The 24,260-nt window shown below is 46.3% G+C and overlaps 1 protein-coding gene across 1 annotated transcript; it reads left to right on the top strand.

Annotated features, from left to right (window-relative positions):
- The first annotated feature begins 456 nt into the window (after window positions 1-456).
- LOC124681292 (L-type lectin-domain containing receptor kinase IX.1-like) lies at window positions 457-23,791 on the top strand. The gene is made up of 6 exons (XM_047216223.1): window positions 457-723; window positions 803-1,283; window positions 10,010-10,038; window positions 10,601-10,607; window positions 22,160-22,679; window positions 23,002-23,791. Exons 1-6 carry the CDS (start codon window positions 457-459, stop codon window positions 23,789-23,791), a joined length of 2,094 nt encoding a protein of 697 aa, XP_047072179.1.
- The last annotated feature ends 469 nt before the right edge of the window (window positions 23,792-24,260 follow it).

The raw sequence follows: 24,260 nt of genomic DNA, 5'->3' as shown, positions 1-24,260 counted from the left end.
AATGATTTGCTGCACGGCAGCGCCTGATTTTCCCGTAGTGTATAGTACCGTGGTAAGCAAGCAAAGCGCGTGACGTGCATCGGTAGACTTCGGAACGAGTACTAATATAGTACGTATGACACGGGCTAGTGACTGGCTTGATCGAAGAAAATGCCTGTATATATCAAAAAAGAAACCAGCTTGATGTACACATGCAGGCCGGCTTCTACGGGTGAAATGGCATTCGTGGAATGGATGACTATACGGAGAATAAAAACATTCATATGAACTATCAACGATGGCGAGAGGGAGGACCATTGACTACCCAAACAGGTTCGTAGAGCTTTGTGCATATGTATGATAGACATATCCCAGTGAGCTTCATCATGAGCTTGCACTTAACGTTCATCGGCCATGGTTATGATGGCAGCAAAGTGCTTTCTCGTCCTTTCCATCCCTTACTTGCTCATACTCACCATGTCTAGCTGCCTTACTCATGCCACGTCCCTTAGCTTCAACTACAACTTCTCTGCTCCCGCTGTCCTCGCCGGGGCCGATCTTAAGTACATGAACGACTCTGTCCCAGCCCTCGGCCGGATCGATCTGACGAACCACTCGAGGAGCTGGAGTACTGGACGAGTGGCCCACGGGCAGGCGCTGCGCCTCTGGGATGACAACGCCGGCACAGTTGCCAGCTTCACTAGCACCTTCACCTTCGCCATCAAGCCCGCCAGCAGCAACACCGCGGCAAGTGGCTATAGAAATTTTCTGATGGCATTCTTGGGGTCGTTTTGTTAGTTAAGTAACCTTGCTTGCCGTACAGAGAGGTGATGGCATGGCGTTCTTCGTCGGGCCTTACCCGCCGAGCATGCCCGCAGATGCGAAAGGCGGGTACCTCGCGCTATTCAATAACCGCGACAACCCCGCAAACACCTACTTCCCACCTACTGTCGGTGTGGAGTTCGACACATACAAGAACGCCGAATGGGACCCCAATGACACCAACTGCCACATCGGTGTCAACATCAACAACATCAGATCGATTGAGTACACGGCGCTGCCAGATGGGATCTTCAACGGGATCATGATAGCGTCGGTCAGGTACGATGCCATAGCGTCCACGCTCTCGGCCACGCTACAGTTCATCGACCCGCAAGGACAGAACACATACATGGTCAGCACGAATGTAAACCTGCGGAACGCCGGTCTGCCGCAGGATGCGGCAGTTGGGTTCTCAGCGTCCATTGCGGATTTCATCGAGCAACATCAGATTCTCTCTTGGTCGTTCGAGTCCACTATGAATGGTAGGTGGATTCCTCCGTTCTTTATATTTGTTCAAGTCCCCCAAAAAAGTAAATGAAGTTCTAGGTTTTTTCTTAAATCAGATTTATGAGAGTTTGTCAAATTTAATTTTTTATAAAAATATTTTATTACTTAAAATGTTCAAGCATTACACTCAACCTCTGAAAAACTAGGATGCACACATAGCTGCACAAATTCCGTAAATAAAAGATAGGAAGACATGATGTCAAATTTAAGGATTTACGTCTATACACTGAAAGGTTGGACATGATGGGCAGTGTAGGGCCCTTTTAGTTTTCCAGCCTCCTTTTTTGTTTGTTTGAATTGAACTATTGTCTTAATAATGAGTACTCTCTTTCTGGCAAAATATACGTTCGGCAGGCTGTTTTTGCTTACCAAAACGATTTATATTTTGTTTCAGCCTATCAAAACTTCTTATACTTGGGCATATGGGGAGTAGTGTTTCTTTAAAAGGAAAAGCAAGTACTCCTCCGTTTCAAAAAAAAAACTACTAGCTTAACTTTCAAAAAAGCAAGTACACACAAAAATACATCTAAACTTATACGTATTTAGACATCTTTTCTAGGATGAAAAAAATAGTTATTTTAGAAGAAGCTTTCATCTGTCTGGCTCTCTGCATTGTTGACGCATACAGTTTATTATAGAAGACAATCATTGCAAAATTTAGTCAAACCAAAAAATCTGATGTGACACAAATATAGAAACCAACGACCTAATCACGAGCTTACATAGAAAAATAATATGGCTCACACATAGAACAAAAAAATCAACATACTTAATAAACAATATGCCCCACGTGACACATCACACACCCAGAAGCATGTGGGTCTTGCGATATCTAAACCAGAACATAAACTCCCTACTAAGACATTCCAGCCGTTGAGACGTAAGAACATCATTAGTGAAAAGCACACCGATCTCTTTTTGTAAAATACAAAATCATACGAGAAATCCATATAAATGAAAACAAAGTCGCAGTTCCCATATAGATAAGAGAGCAAAGGGACTTATCAACCCCAAGCAACCAAGATCCAAAAATGTGTGACTTCTCTATATCTTACATAAATGTTGTATTTGTATCAACCCTAAGCAACCAAGATCCATAAATCTTGTATAGTATCATGTTAAAACCAAAAGCTAAGCCATGTATCTTCCTGCCAATTTACTTAGCAGGACTATCTTTTGCAACACCATGCCATGGAAATCAAAGGAAAACCTTAAATTATGTGTGGCACTTTAAGCTTCATGACTTTCTGGATGCAAATCGTAAACTAGAATCAGATATACACAATACTAACCATAAACTCTAAACAGTATATCCAAATCACGTCTAAAAACAACATCCTTCGTTGAAAGTGTGACATTTTCCACTTTGCTAACTATGTCAAGACCAAATTGCAAGTATACGAACAAAAGTGCGAGCAAAATTTACATGAAAGGCATTGCTCCCAAAACCAAGGCAATAGTAGCATGTTCGTTCCAGGCAATATTGAAGAGTCTAGGTGCTTGCAAAGTTTATCACTGTCTAACTATTTATCGTCCTAGAAGCACACTCACTATTCACAATCTTAATAGATAAAACTGGAGGCGGTGTTTTGGCTCATAAGAGCAAACGCTCCCATTATACAAAATAATTAAAATATAATTTTAAAAATGTTAAAAAATTCTGACATAATTTTTTTAGTGTACATCGTGACATTCTATGTTAGTGCATAAGTTTTCGTGGAGAAACAACATTTTATGTGGCGTGTACAAAAAAGACAAAAAAATGTCCTGTACGTAGTCGTGTTATAACATCAAAATTTGTCTTTTTTACAGGAGCCACATAATTTTTTAATTTTTTTTGAAAACTTGTATAGGAACATAAAATGTGTAGATGTACATGGAAAATTTTATTTTAGAATTTGTTGACACTTTGAAACGTAAGTTCACACAACGGGAGCAAATGCTCCTATGAGCCAAAGTGAATATCCCGATAAAACTCAACTAAACTATCTTTAACTCACACAATAAACCTTTCTAAAAATGAGTTTAGATGTGGAGATCACCAGAGTGACGCTACACCAGTACAGAGCGACGCTATGGACACGAATTAAAAACACCATCGACAATGGAAAAAAAGGGCTTGTTGCCACGATTCTGATACTGATTAAGGCCTCTATGGAAACGGTAAAGAAAACTATCACCGATGAGACCTCTTTTTGGCAACAGTTGTTTGCATTCCTTCGCTACCTTAAGCTTTTGCTCATCGGTCACAGGTTCCAACCGTTTGCACTGTGATTTCTCATGTGTACCTGAATTGTACGGTTCACAGCTAATAAAATTTGGCACACCAGAAACAAAATCACGATAATAAAATTCATTTATATAATATACCAACACAAACAACATAACATTTCAATCTCAAAAAACTAAACACACACTGTCAAGTCGATAACAACAACGTCCCCACTTTTTGAGAGAAGGAATGCTAAGGAAATGGCTACTACCTAGGTTAAAGGGTGGAAAGAATTAATAAACTCTTCCCTAAATTCTTATCACCAATCCTAATCTATTCTTATCGCCTTATCTCAACTTTTTTGAGAGATGGTTGTGGACATGAAGGAAGTTGGTATCCAGAGAACATCCAACACCGCAGTAGTCCTCAAGCCTACATATAAATTTCAATAGTAAGTTCATATGTTTAATTTTAAAAATTAAATGTAGACAGATTGAAAAACAACTTACCCATTTTTTGAGGTGCCTCTGGTTGAGGAGCGAGAGAAGCTGACCCACATATTGACACCAAGATATTGCCTGGTTAGCTTTGTCATGATAGTCTTGACAACATGATATTGCAAATTCATTTCTGTCACCGGCATCCTGTCAGCAATATTTGTTGTCGTGGAAGCCCACACCTAGTTGGGCATTTTTATGCATTGTCAGTAAAATCTAATATGGTATATATCATTACCGATGTAACATTTCGATCACACTGCATAAGATACTCTTATTTAAAAAAAAACATTTTATGCGTTGAGCCAAAACGTCACGATAGAGACGGTTGAATATTCATGGTGGATTTTAAATGGGAACAGGATTGGAGCCTTTTGAAAGAATTAGACTACCTTCACTAGTAGAAAAATGGGCATCCATCTAAGCCATAAATACCAGTTCCCTTACGAACCGGTACTAAAGGGGTCATTAGTACCGGTTGCACTGCCCAGACCTTTAGTACCGGTTCGTAAGGACCTTTAATACCGGTTCGTGACACGAACCGGTACTAAAGGGTTCGCGTAAGCTGAAAAACCTTTAGTACCGGTTCGTGACACGAACCGGTACTAAAGGGTAGACCTTTAGTACCGGTTCGTGTCACGAACCGGTACTAAAGGTTTTTCTGCTCCCCACGCAACTCCACCCCCCCGTGGATCGCCTTTTTGACACCGTAAAATAGAAAAGAAAATGATAGAAAATTCAAAAAATAAAATGTTTTCAGATTCTTGTATGTTATGCAACCTACTATTAGGGAAAATTAACAAATTTGAATTTTCACTTTTTTTGCAAAAAAGTTTTGAAAAATGGTAAAACCGCAATAACTTTTGCATACGACGTCGAAAAAAAACTTATAATATATCAAAAAAAATCCTGGGAAAAAGTTACATCCGAATTCACCCGGGTTTACCCGGTTAGCCAATTTTTAGATTCTCAAAATTCCAAATGAAAATATGAAAGCAGGAAGATTTTAGTTTTTTCCAGAAATTTAGAAATTTATATATTTTTATTTTTTATTAAATTAAAATTAATAATTATAAGATTTTTTGAATCCCAGAATATTACTATGACTTTTAGCAAATTATAATATTTTCAAATTTTTAGGTTTTAGGTTTGGCAAAAAAAATATTAAAAATTTACAAAATAATTAAAAATAATACAAATTAAAAAGTTAATTTTACTTATTTATTCAACATTATTATTACATCATTACTTTTGTTTATTAAAAAATTATTTTAAATTTAAACAATAAAGAAGTGTGACATCGACCAACATGTTAATAGGATTGATATGATACTATTATCACATACATGCGCGCGAAGCACTTGGAAGTGGAACGGGATGGAACTCGGAAGTTAAGCGTGCTAGTGCGGGAGTAGTGTGAGGATGGGTGACCGACCGGGAAGTGTGAGGACGGATAAGTAATTGACTAGAGATTAAGTGTAGTTAGAGACTAACGGGAAATATTAGAAATTGTGAAAAAAAGGGAGTGAAAAATAATTAGAAAAAATGGATAAAAAAATTTAAACGAAATAGCCTTTTTGTGAAAAAAATAAAAAAAAAGATCACCAGCCCCGCGGGCACCTTTAGTACCGATTCATAAGGAACCGGTACTAAAGGCCCTTTGGAACCGGTACTAAAGGGGGGTTTTTCTACTAGTGATCTCAACGCACAACTGCTAGATTGATCCAGATCTCTAGTTAAATATTTTCTAGCTCCCCCTTTACTTGTATCTCTAGGTGGGCGGGATTCATCGTCATGATGTAGTTATGCATTGTCGCCGAAATAGGCTATTTTTTAAGTGCATGAATTCAGATTTAGTCACAATTCCACTCAACTTTACAGAATAAGACAATAATAAAGGATGTAAACACTAACACATCAATGCTAACTTGCCTTTATACAATATAAACATAGTGAATTCTGATAGACAGAGGAATGGTAGGTGAACTCCGATAGACACAACAGTGTAACAAAGTGAACTCTGATACACAACACTCACACTAAACCAAAACCGTGATAGAAAATTGTACCTAAATAACCTAATCGAAACATTGCAATAGCCAACCAGAAAACTATGAACAGACGAAGTGGTTTTTTATAATAAAACACATGTCCTACTTAATCATATTTCTTCATCTGAAGATTCCAAATAATCTAACACAGATTAATGTAACAAAAATCAATTCGAGGATTCAAAATAGCATAAAAATTAAGAAAGAATTGAAAAAATCAGTAGTTCGTCATCGCCCTCAGGTCCTGCCGGTTCAACATTGCTTGCTCCGCCCACGGACCTACATGTAGGTGCCGGACATCGCCTACCTGACGAGCAGGGAGAGGATTCCGGATGCGCCTAACGCTGACCAAACCTGCCCACATCCGGTTGGCTTCCTCTTCTATTTGAACTCATGATATATTTATCGGAAACGCAGAATGAGACGAAGTTGAGAGGAGGAGGATGAGGCGTCGTCTCTCGACACGGTGGATATGCTCTCCTGTGGAGGGATATGACCCGATAGACAACTAGGTAACTGCGAGTGCCGCATCCAAACGTGGAGAGAGCGAGTGAGTGGTAGGGTTTCCGTGAGTGTTAAGTGGTGTATATATACATGATATATTTATCGGAAACGCAGAATCATGTAGCATAATTTCTATGTCTTTCATTGCAAACTGAGAATCGTGAACGAAGGTCTGCAATATATAGGTGATGAGCAAATAAGTTTACTCGTCGCTCATGATGTCTCCGCGGGGACACCGCGGGATGTGTCTCTGCAATTTTCATAGAGGAGTGTCCTTAGCGTTGCTCTGTACTAGCGGATAGGTATGTAAAACATATACTTTTACAAGGTATTGACTATCCCTCTAAAAGTTTAAAATACAGTTACTAAGGAGACATTTATTGTTCAGACCAATGTCATGTATACCCAAACCCCACGATCTTTTGGCACACACATAATACCCCATTTAGCGAGTTTATATCTACATGTAATTTTTTTGTCAGATTGCTAGCAAAAATAGGGAACGACAAAGTCATGTCTTATACGCACATCCTTGGTAATTTGCAAAAAAAGAACATCATAAAAATGGGAGGCCGCTTAGTAAGGAGTTATTTCTTATTAAAGAACAATCACAATGCAACATTTGTGCTTTCTAGGTACTCATTATTTCTTAAGTATATACTGAAGAACCTTCTAATCTCGGTTTTAGAGTTTTGTCAAATCAATCGGACTAAAATCACTATAACAGAGTAGGCAGATGGTGGTTTGAAATGCTGAGGCACGCGCCTAAGTGTCGCCCTCGCGCTGGCTCGGCAAAAATAAGTCATCAGGGATGATTGTGTCGGGATTCTACAGACCCTACGTTTTTTATAAGCTGCGTATAATGATTCTCCGCACGCTCTTGTGCGTAGAGGCTATATTGAAACACCTCGGTACATTAACACATCTGGTATACTGAAACACCTTGGTACATTAATATAACTCCTCGGGTGTGCCGAAGATGAGGCGGAGGAGGCGCAGCAGACGAGGTGGCCGGCGAGGGTGGGCTGCAGAGGAAGGCCACTTGATTGGAACGGGGATGTGAAGTGAGCTGGCTGATGGCGTCGATCTGCAGGTTGAAGACTTCCCTGGCAGCAAGGGTGCAATGGGAGCGTCGTGGCAACCACGGGGTAGTATAAGGGCAACATGAGCCTATTCCATGTCATCCTCGACTCTGGCTGTAGATGCCCTAGGAGAGAGAGAGAGAGAGAGAGAGAGAGAGAGAGAGAGAGAGAGAGAGAGAGAGAGAGAGAGAGAGAGAGGGAGGGAGGGAGGGAGGGAGGGAGGGAGGGAGGGAGGGAGGGAGGGAGGGAGGGAGGGAGGGAGGGAGGGAGGGAGGGAGGGAGAGGGAGGGAGAGAGAGAGAGAGAGAGAGAGAGAGAGAGAGAAGAGAAGAGAAGAGAAGAGTGGAGGAGTGGGGTTGTGGGCGCAGTTCGCTGATGGTAGGATTTGCACAAGTATAACTTCAGTGTGCTTCCGAGGTTTTGGACAGAGCGGACGGTGTGCCCAACAGGGCAAACATTTTTTTTCAGGGTAATTACTTGTAATATTACACACGATTTTCGCTAGGGATGTGTGGTAGGTGGCCTTAAAAGACTCGATTTGTACTAGTTACCGGTACTCGCATGTGAAAAACTACTTGATGTTGCGTAACATATGCCAGCGGGTTCTAGATGTGATGGTGTTGGGCTTCATAACCGCTTAATCAATATTAGTGCTTTTCCAATGTGTGTCCTCTTGTTTAAAAAAAAAACAGTTGTGCTTGTTGTAGTCTAACCGATTTGGAAGTCTAGACGATCTGTCGCACAAGTGGTCTACCAAGGATCAATGATGCTATACTTTTCTTAATTCTCAGAAGTAAAAATGCGTGCTTAATTATTTAGCTAAAATATTTTTTTGAAAAATGTTAAGCAATACATCAATAAATTACTTAAGATTGATAGATATACCTTGTTAATAAACATTAGAAAAGCAAAACATAAAAAACACGCTTGCCGACCATCATGAACCATAACAGTCTCAAGGGCACACATAACCAACATGGCTACCCGCATAAACTATATACATACCACTAGTGGAAAACAGGGCTTCCGTGGGAGCCTTTTGTCGCGGGCGCGCCTGCACCCGCGACAAATGGCCTGGCCACGTCGCCCCGAAACCATGTGGAGCGCGCGGAGGCTTTTGTCGCGGCCTTTTGTCGCGGGCCGTATTACGACCCGCGACAAAAGGGTTAGGAGCGACGTGGCCACCCCTTTGTCGCGGGTCGTAATACGGCCCGCGACAAAATGTCCCCCCCCTATATATATAGAAGCAGCCAGCCACCCCCCCACCTCATTTTTTCCTTGGTGGTGAAGGTGGAGGTGTATGCTAGCTCATTTTTTCTACATGTGCACAAGAGGTGTTTGATGGAATGCTTGTGAGAGGGATGCCACTTGGTTTTATTTGATAAGATTTCTCCTTTTTTTGATCCTAAAAGGTTAGCAACTATTTTCTCGACTATATATATATGCATAGTCCGTACAATACTAATTTTAGCAAGGTGATTGCATCCGATACATATATAATTGTACTTATGATGCGGATGAGTCATCCATGGATGTACGGTAACCGATGTGCCCCCGCTTTCGGAGAGGGCGTGAATTCTTTCCTCGCTTGTGGCCGAGGCCAACAAGTCGAAGCAAGGTTTTATGTGCTGTCCATGTCTAAAATGTAAGAACGAGAAGGATTACTCTTGCTCAAGAGACATTAAGAGCCACCTGCTTCGGTTTGGATTCATGTCCAGCTATAATGTTTGGACCAAGCACGGAGAAGAAGGGGTTATGATGGAAGACGGCGATGAGGAAGAAGATAATGATGACCAGTACCGATCTATGTTCTCTCGAATGCTTTGATACCGCAATGGACGACAATGAAGAAGAAGGAGGTGAAGAACAGGCATCAGATGATCCCGTTGATGATGATCTTCGTCGGGCCATTTCGATGCAAGAAGAGACCGTGGCACGGATAAGGAGAGGTTGCAGCTTCGACAAGATGTTAGAGGACCACCACAAATTGTTGTACCCAGTGTTGTGAAGATGGGCATAGAAAGCTGGGTAGCATATTGGAATTGCTGAAATGGAAGGCAGAGGTCGGTGTAACCGACTCGGGATTTGAGAAATTGATGATAATATTAAAGAAGTCTGTTTCCAAGAAATAATGAATTGCCCGTCAAGTACATATGAAGCAAAGAAGCTTGTCTGCCCTCTAGGATTAGATGTGCGGAAGATACATGCATGCATTAATGATCGTATCCTCTACCGCGGTGAGAAGTACGAGAATTTGAATAAATGCCCGATATGTGGTGCATTGCGGTATAAGATCGGAAAAGATGACCCCGGTGATGTTGAGGGCGAGCCACCCAGGAAGAGGGTTCCTGCGAAGGTGATGTGGTATGCTCCAATAATACCACGGTTGAAACGTTTGTTCGGAAACAAAGAGCATGCCAGGTTGTTGCGATGGCACATGGAAGAACGTAAGAAAGACGCGATGTTGAGGCACCCCGCTGATGGTCGGCAGTGGAGAAACATCGGGAGAGAGTTTCCGGATTTTGCAGGTGAGGCAAGGAACTTATACTTTGGTCTAAGTACAGATGGCATGAATCCTTTTGGGGAGCAGAGCTGCAGTCACAACACCTGGCCCGTGACTCTATGTATCTACAACCTTCCTCCTTGGTTGTGCATGAAGCGGAAGTTCATTATGATGCCGGTGCTTATCCAAGGCCCAAAGCAACCGGGCAACGACATTGATGTGTACCTAAGACCATTAGTCGATGAACTTTTGGAGTTGTGGGCCAAACCAGGTGTACGTGTGTGGGATGAGCACACGGAGCAAGAATTTGACCTACGAGCGTTGCTATTCGTAACCATCAATGATTGGCCTGCTCTCAGTAACATTTCGTGACGGACGAACAAAGGATACAATGCATGCACACACTGTTTAGATGAGACTCGAAAGTAAATATTTGGGAAAAAGCAGAAAAGTTGTGTACCCGTTCAATCGTCGTTTCCTTCCGCGCAAGCATCCCTTAAGGAAAAAAGGCAAGCATTTCGATGGCGAGGCGGACCGCCGTCCGAAGCCTGTCCCCCGTAGTGGTGCTGATATATTTGACATGGTCAAGGATTTAAATGTTATCTTTGGAAAGGGTCCAGGCAGTCGACCTGTTCCGAAAGACGATGACGGACACGCGCCCATGTGGAAGAAGAAATCTATTTTCTGGGAGCTAGAATATTGGAAAGTCCCGGAAGTCCGCTCTGCAATCGACGTGATGCACCTGACCAAGAATCTTTGTGTGAATATTCTAGGTTTTCCGGGCGTGTATGGAAAGACAAAAGATACAACGAAGCACGGGAGGACCAGGAACTTCATAAAGGACGAAACGGCAATCATCCAGGGCAGTTTGTAGGGCCTGCCACCTATGCTCTTACCAAACAAGAGAAGGAGATCTTTTTGAAGCCCTATTCAGTATCAAGGTTCCGTCTGGTTTCTCGTCGAATATAAAGGGGATAGTAAATATGAAGGAGAAAAAATTCCAGAACCCGAAGTCCCATGACTGTCACGTGCTTATGACACAATTGCTTCCGATTGCATTGAGGGGACTTCTACCGTAAAATGTTCGACTAGCCATTGTGAAGATATGTGCATTCCCGAACGCAATTTCTCGAAGGTAATGGATCCAGAAACTTTGTCGGGATTACAGGAAGATGTGGTCCAATGTCTTGTCGCCTTCGAGTTGTTGTTCCCACCATCCTTCTTCAATATTATGACGCACCTCCTCGTTCACCTAGTTGAAGAGATTAGAATTCTCGGTCCCGTATTTCTACACAATATGTTCCCCTTCGAGAGGTTCATGGGAGTCTTAAAGAAATATGTTCATAACCGAGCTAGGCCGGAAGGAAGTATCTCAAAGGGCTACGGAACCGAGGAGGTCATTGAGTTTTGTGTTGACTTTCTTCCCGACCTTAAGCCGATTGGTGTTCCCGAATCTCGGTATGAGGGGAGGCTGACTGGAAAAGGCACACTAGGAAGGAAAACAACGGTGTGGAGGGACAAGATTTCTTTCAATCAAGCGCACTACACAGTTCTATACAATTCCAGCTTGGTGGCTCCGTACATCGAGAAACATAAGAATGTTTTACGAGAAATAAACCCGGGCCAGCCCGAGTCCTTGATTACACGTCAACACATGAATACCTTCGGCGGTTGGTTGCAAAGACATCTCATTAATGACCCATCTGCGGTGGAGCAGCTGTACTTGTTGGCCAGGTTACCATCTTCAAACATATGTACATTCCAAGGGTACGAGATAAATGGGAATACATTTTACACGATCGACCAAGATAAAAAGAGCACCAACCAAAACAGCGGTGTCCGCTTCGATGCAACAGACGAGAATGGGCAGACCACCACATATTATGGATACATAGAGGAGATATGGGAACTTGACTATGGTCCCACTTTTAAGGTCCCTTTGTTTCGGTGCAAATGGGTGAAGCTCAGCGCTATACATATTGACGATAAGTACGGTATGATAACAGTGGATCCCAACAATCTTGCGTACCTGGACGAGCCTTTTGTCCTAGCCAGCGAGGTGGCTCAAGTTTTCTACGTGAAGGACATGTCTAGCAAATCAAGAAAAAGAAATCAACAAAAGAATACATCAATCGAGGAGCCAAAGCGCCACATAGTTCTTTCGGGGAAAAGAAACATCGTGGGAGTGGATGACAAGACAGACATGTCGAAGATTATAATAAGTTTAAAGAAATTCCGCCCTTCACGGTGAAAATTGACCCAAGCATCTTGCTAAATGATGAAGATTCTCCATGGCTACGGCGTAGAAGATCACAACACTAGATGGCGATGTAATAATGTATTCTTCATATATAGTTCCCAAGACAATCTCTACATTTATGTAATAATGAAGATTAAACTGTGCTTGGCTTGTTGATCCGCTTGGCAAGGCGTATCGATGCTCCTTTTATAGGCACGGCACCGCTTGTACTTTGTCTTATTCCTTCGACAGGCCGTCGTGCGCTACATGCTTTATCTCATCGAGCGCAGTGCGTCCACCCACGCGTCCTTATCCTGCCGACAGCCTTTAGTCGCGGTTGCAGCCACCAACCGTGACAAAAGGTTACCGACACATCCTTATTATCCTCGCCGACATCTTTAGTCGCGGTTGCAGCCACCAACCGTGACAAAAGGCCCTCCTAGATAAGCCTCCCCAGTCTTTTGTCGCGGTTTGAGCCTCCACCCGGGATGAAAGTTTCGCGCGCCACTTCGTTCCCGCCTATTTTCTTCCCGCATTCCCGCCATTTTTCCACTATATATATGTAGGCTTGGACTCTCATATCCGCAAACCTCATCACTCTCTCCCATGGCTTCCATCGTATGTCTAACACCCCGGGAGGCGGAGGCGCTTTGCGCCTCGAACTACCCCTGCCCGCCCGGCTACCGCGTCCCGACCGGCTGGTTGCCGAGCGTCGGAGGCGTACCGGTCCCTCCTATCCCCGTAGGTGTGCCACGCGAGATGGCCATCACGAACCACTACTATTTCGAGCTCACGCCTGAGCAGCGGAGGAATCCCCAGTGGCATCCCGACTACAGCCCGACTTGGGACAGCTTCTTCATCAATCGGCGTGAGAGGGCGGTTGCCAGGTACGAGGAGGACGGCCCTCCTCCTTCGAACTTCAACGAGGCCGGCCGTCGGATGTGGTGGCGCGGCCGGACTCTCCAGAGCGTCCCGGCCTATCGTGGCCCCCGCCCGCGCTACCCTCAATCCCAGCCCACGCGTGGTCATCCGCCGAGGTTCGACAACCGCGACCCCGATGCTAGCGACGATGACGTCGGCGACTTTGATGACTACGAGTGGCGACGTGTATAGGACTAGGCACGACTATGATTGAATGGCTCCAACATTCGAATCTGGCCATGTATCTTATTTTTCGGTTGAGCTCGTACTTTAATTTCAGTTCAATCGTAATAAATTTCGTGTCAACCACTTTATTGAACAAAAACAACCGACAACGACTTTATAAACTAAATTTAAACTAATAGAACCGACAACGACTTTATTGAAATTACAATAAAATAGATAAATTACTAGTCTAGTCTCTACTCGTCGTCGGAGGTTGTCTCCGTCCAAAGGTCATCCCACCGAGGGTCGTTTTCGGTCCAAGTTGTATTCGAGTTCTCGAGCTCGAAGGCGGCGACGGCCCGACGGTGCCGCCTGTTGGACCTGCGTTGTGCCCTAAGGTTAGCAAAGAACGCGTCGGGGGACCGCGCCCTCCACTGGCGCATCAACTGCTCGTCGCGCTCGGCGATGGCGATCCTGCGCTGCACCTGGCGATGCCGGCGACGGTCCTCGTCGGTGACGAGGCACGGCGGTGGCGCGAGGAACTCCGCCTCCTCTAGCGATTCAACATCCGGGAAGTTCATGTCGTGCCCGGGCCGCCGAAAGCGCCACGCCGCCGCGTCGTAAGCGCGCGCCGCCTCTTCCGGCGTGTTGTACGTGCCGAGGGTGAGGCGGAAGCCACCGGCGCGTATCTCGGCGGTGAACCTACCGCTCGGATGCACTCGAACGCCACGGAAACCGGACGCCCCTCGACGACATGGAGGCATCCCGGAGATGAATGAGCGGAGGCGGTGGCGACGTGTGGTTGCGCCCGCACTCGTCGCTCTATATAGTGCACGCGGGGCATGGCACGTGTCAGCGGTGGCTACACGTCGCACGCCGGCGTCGGCGGGGTGAGGCACGTGTCAGCGGTGGCTACACGTCGCACGCCGGCGTCGGCGGGGCGAGGCACGTGTCAGCGCGCGGTGGCTACACGTCGCACGCCGGCGTCGGCGGGGCGAGGCACGTGGAAGAGGTGGCGACACGTGGCACGGGGACGCGACACGAGTGGCACGGGACGCGACACGTGTGGCACGGCGGCGGTGCACAGGGGTGAAACATAAGCCAAAACCTCCTGCGCCAGTTCCGTCTGGTTTCTCGTCGAATATAAAGGGGATAGTAAATATGAAGGAGAAAAAATTCCAAAACCTGAAGTCCCATGACTGTCACGTGCTTATGACACAATTGCTTCCGATTGCATTGAGGGGACTTCTACCAGAAAATGTTCGACTAGCCATTGTGAAGATATGTGCATTCCTCAACGCAATTTCTCAGAAGGTAATGGATCCAGAAACTTTGTCAGGATTACAGGAAGAGACGGGGCGAGGCACGTGGAAGCGGCGGCGGCATGTGGCGAGGCACGTGTAAGCTACGGGTACACACGTCGCACGCGGGCAGCGACGGGGCGAGGCACGTGGAAGCGGCGGCGACACGTGGCGAGGCACGTGTAAGCCACGGCTACACACGTCGCACGCCGGCAGCGACGGAGCGAGGCGCGTGGAAGAGGCGGCGACACGTGGAAGAGGCGGCGACGCGTGGAAGATGCAACTAGTTATATGGATGTCATATTCATGTTCATTGTATTTTTCTGACAAATTTTCATATATAACACTTTTCTATTTGATTTACCATTTAAAAGTTATTGAAATAAGAAAAAACAAAAAAGAAAAAAAGAAAAAAGAAAAAAAACAGAGCTGATCCGTGTCCAACGGCTCCAGGCCGTTGGATTCAAACGGCCGGAGCCGTTGGATGCGGAGTGCCACGGATCGGCCAAAAGGGCCTTTAGTCGCGGGCGGTGGCTCAACCCGCGACAAAAGACCCCTTTTGTCGCGGGTGGTAGCTCAACCCGCGATTAAGGGGCCTTTTGTCGCGGGTTGAGCCACCACCCGCGACAAAAGGGGGGGAGGTATATAACTGGCGCGTCGCGGGCGGGCCGCCCACCCGCAACACCCGGAGGCCAAACCCTAGCGACTTAGCGCCGCCAGGCTGCCGAATTTTCGCGCCGCGCCTCCGCCGCCGCCGGCCGTCTTCCCCGCCTCTGCGCCGCGCCTCGCCCTCGGCCGCCGCTGCGCCTCGCCCTCGGCCGCGCCGCGCCTCCGCCGGCCATCTCCCTGCTGCCTCCGCCGCCGCCGGCGCCGTCTCCCTGTGCCTCGCGCCGCGCCTCGCCCTCGGCCTCCGCCGCCGCCGCGCCTCGGGCCGCCGCCGCGCCAGCTGCAGGTAGCGCCCGCCGCAAAGGAACACCTTTTTTTCTTTTTTTAATTACTGTAATTGTTTTTAATTTAGTTTTTACATTTCTGTAATTGTTTTAGTTTTTAGGTTTTTGTAATTTAGTTTTTAATTTTCTGTAATTGTTTTAGTTTTTAGGTTTAATTAGTTAATTAGTTAATGTATTTAGTAGTTAGTTTTTAGGTTTAGTTAGTTAATTAGTTAATTTGTTAGTTGTTTTAGTTTTTATGTAATTAGTACTTAGTTTAATAGTTAATTTGTTAGTTTTTATGTAATGTGTGATAGTGCAACTTTAAAATGATGAAGAACATTGTTATTCGATGGTATCACTTAACCGCGAACGATTAGTCACTCCCTTCTAGAATCGATTTAGCCGCAACTCCCTCTCTCTCCCTCGCAATCACTCGACGCCGCAACTCCCCTCTCTCTCCCTCTCCTCTACCTCTCGCAAACACCCCCGACGCCGACACCGGCCCTCTCCTCTCCCTCTCGCGCAATCGCCCTCGTCCCGTGCTCCCTCTCCCTCTCGCGATCACTCGACGCCGCAACTCCCCTCTCTCCCTCTCCTCTACCTCTCGCGAACATCCGAGCCTCTCGCAAACACGCGTCGCCGACACCCTCTCCCTCTCGCAAACAAGCGTCGCCGACACCCTCTCCCTCTCGCAAACACGCGTCGCCGACACCCTCTCCCTCTCGCAAACACGTGTCGCCGATTAGGGTTAGGGTTTGGTTTGTGTTTGATTAGGGTTAGGGTTTGGTTTGTGTTTGAACATGTACTTATCGATTTAATTCTTTTGCAGAAACAATGGATCAATTCGAACGGGACTTGGAACATGAAGACATATTCGCGGACATAATCCGCGATGGTACAGAAGCCGACCGAGCCGACTCCGGTGATGGAGAAGCCCGCGGCTCCGGTCATGGAGAAGCCGACGGCTCCGGTCATGGAGAAGCCGACGGCTCCGGTGACGGAGAAGCCGACGACGGCTCCGGTGACGGAGAAGCCGACGGCTCCGATCATGACGAGGTATTAATGGAATTCTATATGTACATATGTATTGAGGCATTAGTATAGAGGCATTAATGCAATTCTATATGTATTCTCTTAGGCCTCCGAAGATAAGATAGAGAAACGAGGCCCGGCAAAGAAGTTGACCAAGAAAGACCACTTCACAATTGAAGCTATATCACCGGAAGGCCAACCGGTGGTACCCGAGAATGTCGGAGTGAAGTTCAAAAATCAGTGCGGAGTTGTGGTTAGAGATCGTGTCCCGATCACCGTCGGAGAATGGAACAAGACGAAGAATGTGTCCGAAAATCAGGTTGCCGATAGGTACAAAGACACACTTTTCGGAGACCCGATGGCACATTTCACTTTGCCGGATTTGGGATCGGAGTCTGAGAATGCTAAGCAGCGAGAGCTAGTGAAGAAATGGGCTCTTAAGAAGATGGGGGAACTTTTCCGGGCGTATAAGAACCGGTTATGGAAAAATTATAAGAAAGACAAGAAGCCTCCATTATTCGAGAACTACCTAGCGAAGCAGGAGCATAACCGGGAAGAATTTGTGAGGTACAAAGAATCAGAGGAGGCTGTGAACCTGTCAGCGAAAAACAAGAAGAATGCAAGCGAGAAGAAGTATCACCATCATACGGGGCGGGGGCTACGGAAGAGCCATGCCTAAGTGGGATGCACAAGAGGCCGAGATGGAGCTGAACGGGATCACTCCGTAACCCACGCGAGAAGGATGGGACACAAGGGCTCGAAATTGGTTCCTCGCGCATGGCTGTGAGTATGACATGAAGACAGGGAACATTGTTGAAAGTGACACCAGGGTTAGGGTACCCGGCAAAAATGGATTGAAGTGACGACAGATATAAAGGCGGGAAAACTAAAGTTTGCTCCCGATAGAGAGAAAGACTTGCCGACGCTTGTCCTCGGTAATCCCGAGAAGGGAGGACGAACAAGAGGCTTCGGCCCTAGTGTTCCGTGGTCGCTTGGGTTTCCGGCCGACGCGGAGACTTATAGAAGCCGAGCGAGAGCTAAACAACGCCAGCTGGAGGTGCAGAATGACCAGATGGCCGAGTTCCAACGCCGACTTGACCAGCAGCAGCGGGAGCTTCAGCAGCAACAGCGGGAGATAAATGAACTAAAAGGACAGCGCCCGCCAGATAATACCGCTGAAATATCTCAGCCGACGAGACAAGCAGCGTGGCCGACTCGGAGGCCCCTCCTACACGGATGATGATAGATGCCGGTCCCGGCGACCCCTTCGATGGAATCAAGGAGCAAACACCTTGTGATCTCCATGAGGTGTTCAGGAAGGTTTCGTTAAGGTGGCGGTCGGCTATGTCTTACCGGCATTTGGACCTGAAGGTGAGCCGGCAACATGGCATGGCAATCCGATTCCAGCTGGATATGCTCGTGTCGGGGTGGATTCAGTTGTCCCGTCGTGGGGGACATTGGAGCTCGATATCCCTGGAGGTGATGGGGGGCTTACACTCAGAGGTGCTCGGGAGAAATCATTCTCTCGGGAAAAGAAGAATATCAAGCTGCCAGGCTGGGTAGCACCTAGTACCGGTCGTCCCAGCAGGTCACCATCACCTCCTCCAGGTGATCGCAGGCCACCATCACCTCCTCCTACCGATCACATGTCGCCACCATCACCCCGTGGGTACGACGTCGACCACGACATCGGTAGTCCATCTCCATCTCCAGCGCCGCCGCCTCCGCCCAAAAAGACTCGGAATGCACCCAGCCGGAAGCGTTTCAAGAGTCCTGTCCCCAAGAGGTCGCCCCTCCCAAAAGTACCAAAGGTTCCTCCCCCCCGTCCTTACGATCGTACCCCGGAGGAAAATGATGCCATTGTTAAGAAAATCAATTATTATTTTTTTCATAAGCCAAAACCTCCAGCGCCAGAGCCATACACAGAGAAGCAAATAGCATATGCTACTAGTTTTCTGAACACACCATCGCAAGTATGACTTACACGAGAAGAAGGATGACTATACACGCACTCTTGCGAAGGTAATTGACACAAAGAATGCTGAAAAGGCTAAGGAGAAGGACATTGCCGGCACGAGCAAATCATCGCCTAGAAGTGCAACCGAGAATAAGTCAACTTCAACAAGTGCACCCCTCAAGGCCAAGCAAACGACAAAAGGCAAAAAGAGAAAGGAAGTTCCCCTCCTCGGTGCTCAGCCCAAACAATCGATCCCACCACTCAAAGTGCTTAATGTTCCCAAGCTGTACCAGGAACATGGTGGTTTCAATATGGAAGAAGCTGCAAAGCTAGCGGCTGCCTGTGACGTTACCGTGGAGGAATTGATGTATGCAGCAGATGTTGCAGTACCCACTGCTGATATAGCTCCTAAATTTGTCTACGGGGCCGACTTGGTCAGCACAGAGCAGCTGCTTAAACTGCCAACACATATGCGGAATTTGCATCAGTGGTACCTTGATGCATGCAAGGAGAACATAAGGTTCATCGTGGCGAGTATACCATGGGAATATTACTACCGAAAGGAGGAGATCCATATTGAGATGAATGAACTCGGCAGTTATTCAATCTAGATGCCCTCGACAAATCTCTCATGAGTTGCTATTGCTTGTAAGTTGTTAACTACATATAAGTTCATTTTCATTCAGTTCATGTTCGTTTTCATTGCATATATATACTCATTATATCTTATGTGTTCTCTTATGCGATCGAAGATCGGTGAATGCAAAAGTAATAATATTATCAATATTGGGTTTATTGACCCGGATAAAGTACATGTTCAAACGGTAAAGTTTAATGCCCAAGAAACGGGGGAAACCTACTAAGGTTTTTGGGGGAGCAATATTTCTGTGATTCAATATTGTTTCCTTACAACTACGAGTGAGAGTCTTAATGATCTTTATGCACATTCAATTTTTCTTACTCGATGTTAAGTGTAATTCCTGACGTATATGCATAACATGTGCAGCTTCCACTGGATTCTACTAGACATTCAACTCTGATAAGGGAATAGTTGAGGTAAAAGACCCACCGAGTAGAGGCGTGGACGGGTTCCGGGACTTGCGAAGTTGCTCCAAGTGTAATTTCCTTCATCGCCGCGCTTTATCATTCGTGAGATATCAATTAATTATCCACTCATTCAATCATTCTTTTGCCTGGCAGGGCTTGGACCGCTTTCAAGAGACATCGTAAGAACGAAACCCGGGCAGAGAAGCTAACATTTACTCCTGTACCGTGCCCCCAGCAGCCACAAGGGACGAATCTATGTGGATACTACGTTTGCGAGTCCATTCGCATGTTAACCATCGAGAAGCAGAACAATAATAAATTCAACGTAAGCAATAACATTCACAACTTTATTTATTATCATCAATATTTCGTTATCAAGACTGATATAGTCATACTCATCTCATTTTCGTATATAGGTCGACTTCATGCGGGACGGACTCCAACCAAAGGAACACGCACTAGGAATCGCGGAGGAACTGGCGGGACTTTTGATTAAAGATGTACTAAACAACAAAGGCTTGTTTAGTCCAAATAGATGCTCTACCTCCAAATAGACGGTCGTTAGTACCGCTTGTCGATCGTGAGCTAAATGTATATATATATGTAAGGGCTACATGTAAAGAGGAATCGACTTTTGCTTCCAACATTTGTTTGATCGATCTATATATATATATATTGAATGAACGTGTACAATTTCTAGTAGCGTACAAATATATGCAACTTTTATTTTCGAACGAAAAAAATGATATAACAGGCGGTCGGTGGCGGGGGGAGGGGTGCTGCACCCCTCAAACCCTAAAGCGAAGCGTTGTGCGCGCGCCACGTAGAGGGCCTTTTGTCGCGGGTGGTAATACCGCCCGCGACAAAAGGGCCTCGTGCCCTGCGCGCCAGGCGGCTGCCACGTGGTGGACCTTATGTCGCGGGTCGTAAGTGACCCGGGATAAAAGGCCTCCCTTTTATCGCGCCTTGCTTGTCGCGGCTGGCCGCCCGCGACAAAAGGCCCTAACCACCCGGATCAAAAGGCCTGTTTTCCACTAGTGTACCACCAAAACGAGGCCTTTGTCAAGATCGCCGATTGTTGGTATCATCATCACTCCTTGACGAGGCAGGGGCTCTGACTTCACCATAAAAGGAACACCTAAGAAGTCCTTGCCACAACGGCCTTGTGAAGCCCACGTCGGCACATGCCAAATAGTCGACCATTAGCGTAGAAGACTGGCAGCTCCAATTTAGATGATGACCTCTGAAGCCAAGATATGAAATACCGTCTCCGATAAAGAACTTCACGACTGGGCTGCCCCAAGCAGGTAATCGACGTCACCCTTACAACACAGCAACACCTTTGACTTTGCGAAAGGGGACGTCCAACACGATGACCCATGGCGCACACCAGAAAAAAAAGCCGACTAACAAAGTGTGATGCACAAATGTCGTCATTGCCACACAAGCTGCCACGGAGCCACTCAAAACACACGCATTGCTCGCTAACCACCTGCAAACTTTGAAGTCATGTAAGTCCAGGAAAGCATGCATTGGACCATGGTTCCCTCAGGATGGGAAGCAACATGCAATCATCAAAGTCATCTGACCTTGCACAACAGGATCTTGGCCTTCACCCCAATATGTGACCCGTGGATGAGATGATGAGATTTAACATCCATGGTATACAATTATCATGATCTTAGGATTTTTTTTGGTTCATAGGACTATTGTAGGAAACTAATCCGTGGCATTATTCCACCTGGGTTGTTTGATTCATAGGACTAGAACTCATATGATTTTTCCTTATAATTCATTTGCATTAGGCCAAAGTAAATCTTCCATCCAGCCTAACATCGTGAAAACAATCATATATTTTATGTGGTGCAATAAACAAAACAAAACAAAACCTAAAGAATTTTTTTTGCGGGGAAAAACCTAAAGAATTTAACTGAACATGACATTGCAAACTTCCCTTTTATTTATTTCCACGTTTTTAGGATCCTGCAATTTGAAAGAGGCAGCATGAGTTGTGTTCTATTTAGATAAATTATAAAGATATGTGTCGGTTGAGACCAACTGGCATTATCAAGTTCTTTTTACAAAAAGGACGCTAACCCACCCTCCCCTCCCCCGCCCTCCGACTCTACAGAAATGAGCATAGCCATATTTGTTACTCTTTATCCGTTCTATACTAGTTATTGCTGATTCGGATGTTTCAGCGACAACTAACAAGGAATGAAGGGAGTACAAGGTTATAGATTCGTACAAGAGAAAAAGTATGCACCTTTTTCAGAAAAAGAACGTACCTCTTAAACCGACCAAATGTTCATTATTTTCAGAAATTTCTATATTATCTGTTATCCTTCCATACTTGAAATTTTACAATGTACCACTTAAAAATTGTGAACTGGATGTGTTTATTCGCAGATTCAAAGACAAAAAGCACAGGTCTAATTGCAGGGCTAGTTTCCTCTGGTATGTTCGTGCTACTTTCCATAGCCACATTGCTCGGCTACCGCCAATATTTGAAAAGGAAGAGTATATCATCTAAAGACGGAGAGATCCCTCTCGAAGACATGGACAACCAGTTTCAAAATGGGGCGGGGCCTCGGAGATTCAGTTATAGCGAGTTGTCGCGGGCGACAAGAAGATTCTCTGAAGAGGAGAAGCTCGGTGAGGGAGGGTTCGGGGCAGTCTATCGAGGGTTGTTGCATGACCAGGGGCTCCAGGTGGCTATCAAGAGAGTCTCCAAGACGTCGAGTCAGGGGAGGAGGGAATACATCGCAGAAGTGACCATCATCGGTCGGCTGAGACATCGCAACCTTGTCCAACTTGTCGGGTGGTGCCATAAAGCCGACAAGCTCCTCCTCGTCTACGAGCTTATGACGAATGACAGCCTCGATGTCCATCTGTACAATTCGGAAAAAATCCTAACATGGGCAATCAGGTACGAAGTACAACGGATTTGAGTACCTATATATTACTCCAATAGCTACATATATGTAAGTCTCATCTTATGTAAGGTTAAGCGGTCGAACATTTACAAGTTGCGATACACCACTTCGTTTATACATGTGGAATCAAGCATAAATGTTGACCTAAAGTTGCAAGATTTATTATATTTGTCAGTCCCTTTAGAAACGTAAATATCGGCTGAATTTCTACTGAACTTGTCTCCTTTTGAGCTATTAGTGAACATATCTCTTTCTCTTCTAAAGTGTTCGACGTCTGAGAATTTACTTTTGATATTTTTCTTGTGACATGTATAGGCACAAAATCATTCTTGACATCGGGTCTGCGCTGATGTACCTGCACCAGGAGTGGGACCAGTGCGTGGTGCACAGGGACATCAAGCCCAGCAACGTGATGCTGGATTCGTCGTTCAACGCCAAGCTGGGGGACTTCGGCCTCGCGCGCCTCGTCGACCATAGCCGCGACGCACACACGACGGCGGTGATTGCCGGCACCATGGGCTACATGGACCCGATGTACGCGGTGACCAGAAGGGCCAGTACCGAGACCGATGTGTACAGCTTCGGCGTCGTCCTCCTCGAGGTAGCCTGCGGAAGGAGGCCCGTCATCCAGGAGGAGGACGAGGCCAGGGCCGTGCTTGTCGATTGGGTCTGGCAGCTATATGGGAGGGGCAAGCTCCTCGACGCTGCGGATGCGCGAATGGATGCGCGAATCGACGGTGAGTTCGACGCGCGCGAGGTGGAGCGTGTGATGGTCGTGGGTCTATGGTGCGTGCACCCGGACTACGGCTGCAGGCCGTCCATCCGGCAAGCCATGAGCGTGCTCCAACTCGAGGCGCCGCTCCCAGACCTCCCGCCGGACATGCCAGTGGCGATATACGTGCCCCCGGGAGGAGGCCACGGATCGAGCTACACGTCCTTGAATGCGAGCGACGACACCGGTGGACTGTCGTCGGCAAGTGACCGAATGGCGAAGAGCCGTTCTTTTGCCGTTTCCAGCACGAGGAGCGAGAATGACGTCACCAATGTAATGAATCAGGCCGCCGGCACGACCGAGCATGTTCAGCTTAGGAACTACACCTCCTAGCATGATAATATGATATGTGCCTTCTTTCTCTAGGAACTACACATCATGTATACACGACTGAGTAGTGGGCGTGTTCGGTCCAGGGACAACACTTGCTACCATAATGTGTCTTGTTCTGATGCTTTTGTTTTGACAGCTCTTGTTCTGATGTTAACCATGGAGTGACTGGTTTAGTTTGTTTTTGTAAATAATACCAGGGGTTCTCTGCATAAACATGTGGTGGTGGGAGGAGGTGTACTGTCTGGAAGAAAATCCTATGCGACCTGGGTCGTTCAGCCCCGATGGCTGGACCCAGTCGAACAATCGACACCTGGAAAAACGAATCTCAGCGCAGCTGGTCACGCATTCCCCGCCTCCCGTTTACCAAATCCCTAATCCCCCGTTTCAACGGGCCGCTGTGTCGCGAATCCAGCACTCGCTGCTCTCCCGTCCTTCACAGGCGGCGTAAGTCCTTCACGCCGTCGTCGCT

Source organism: Lolium rigidum, unplaced genomic scaffold (assembly GCF_022539505.1).
Source record: "Lolium rigidum isolate FL_2022 unplaced genomic scaffold, APGP_CSIRO_Lrig_0.1 contig_38842_1, whole genome shotgun sequence".
NCBI lineage: Eukaryota > Viridiplantae > Streptophyta > Magnoliopsida > Poales > Poaceae > Lolium > Lolium rigidum.
This window is presented reverse-complemented; position numbering and strand designations above follow the sequence as displayed.

Coding starts and splice junctions, on each gene's coding strand:
- LOC124681292 (XM_047216223.1), top strand. CDS start 457: ATGTCTAGCTGCCTTACTCATGCCACGTCCCTTAGCTTCAACTACAAC. Junction 724..802: donor AGCCCGCCAGCAGCAACACC/GCGGCAAGTGGC, acceptor CTTGCCGTACAG/AGAGGTGATGGCATGGCGTT. Junction 22,680..23,001: donor ATCCTAACATGGGCAATCAG/GTACGAAGTACA, acceptor TGACATGTATAG/GCACAAAATCATTCTTGACA.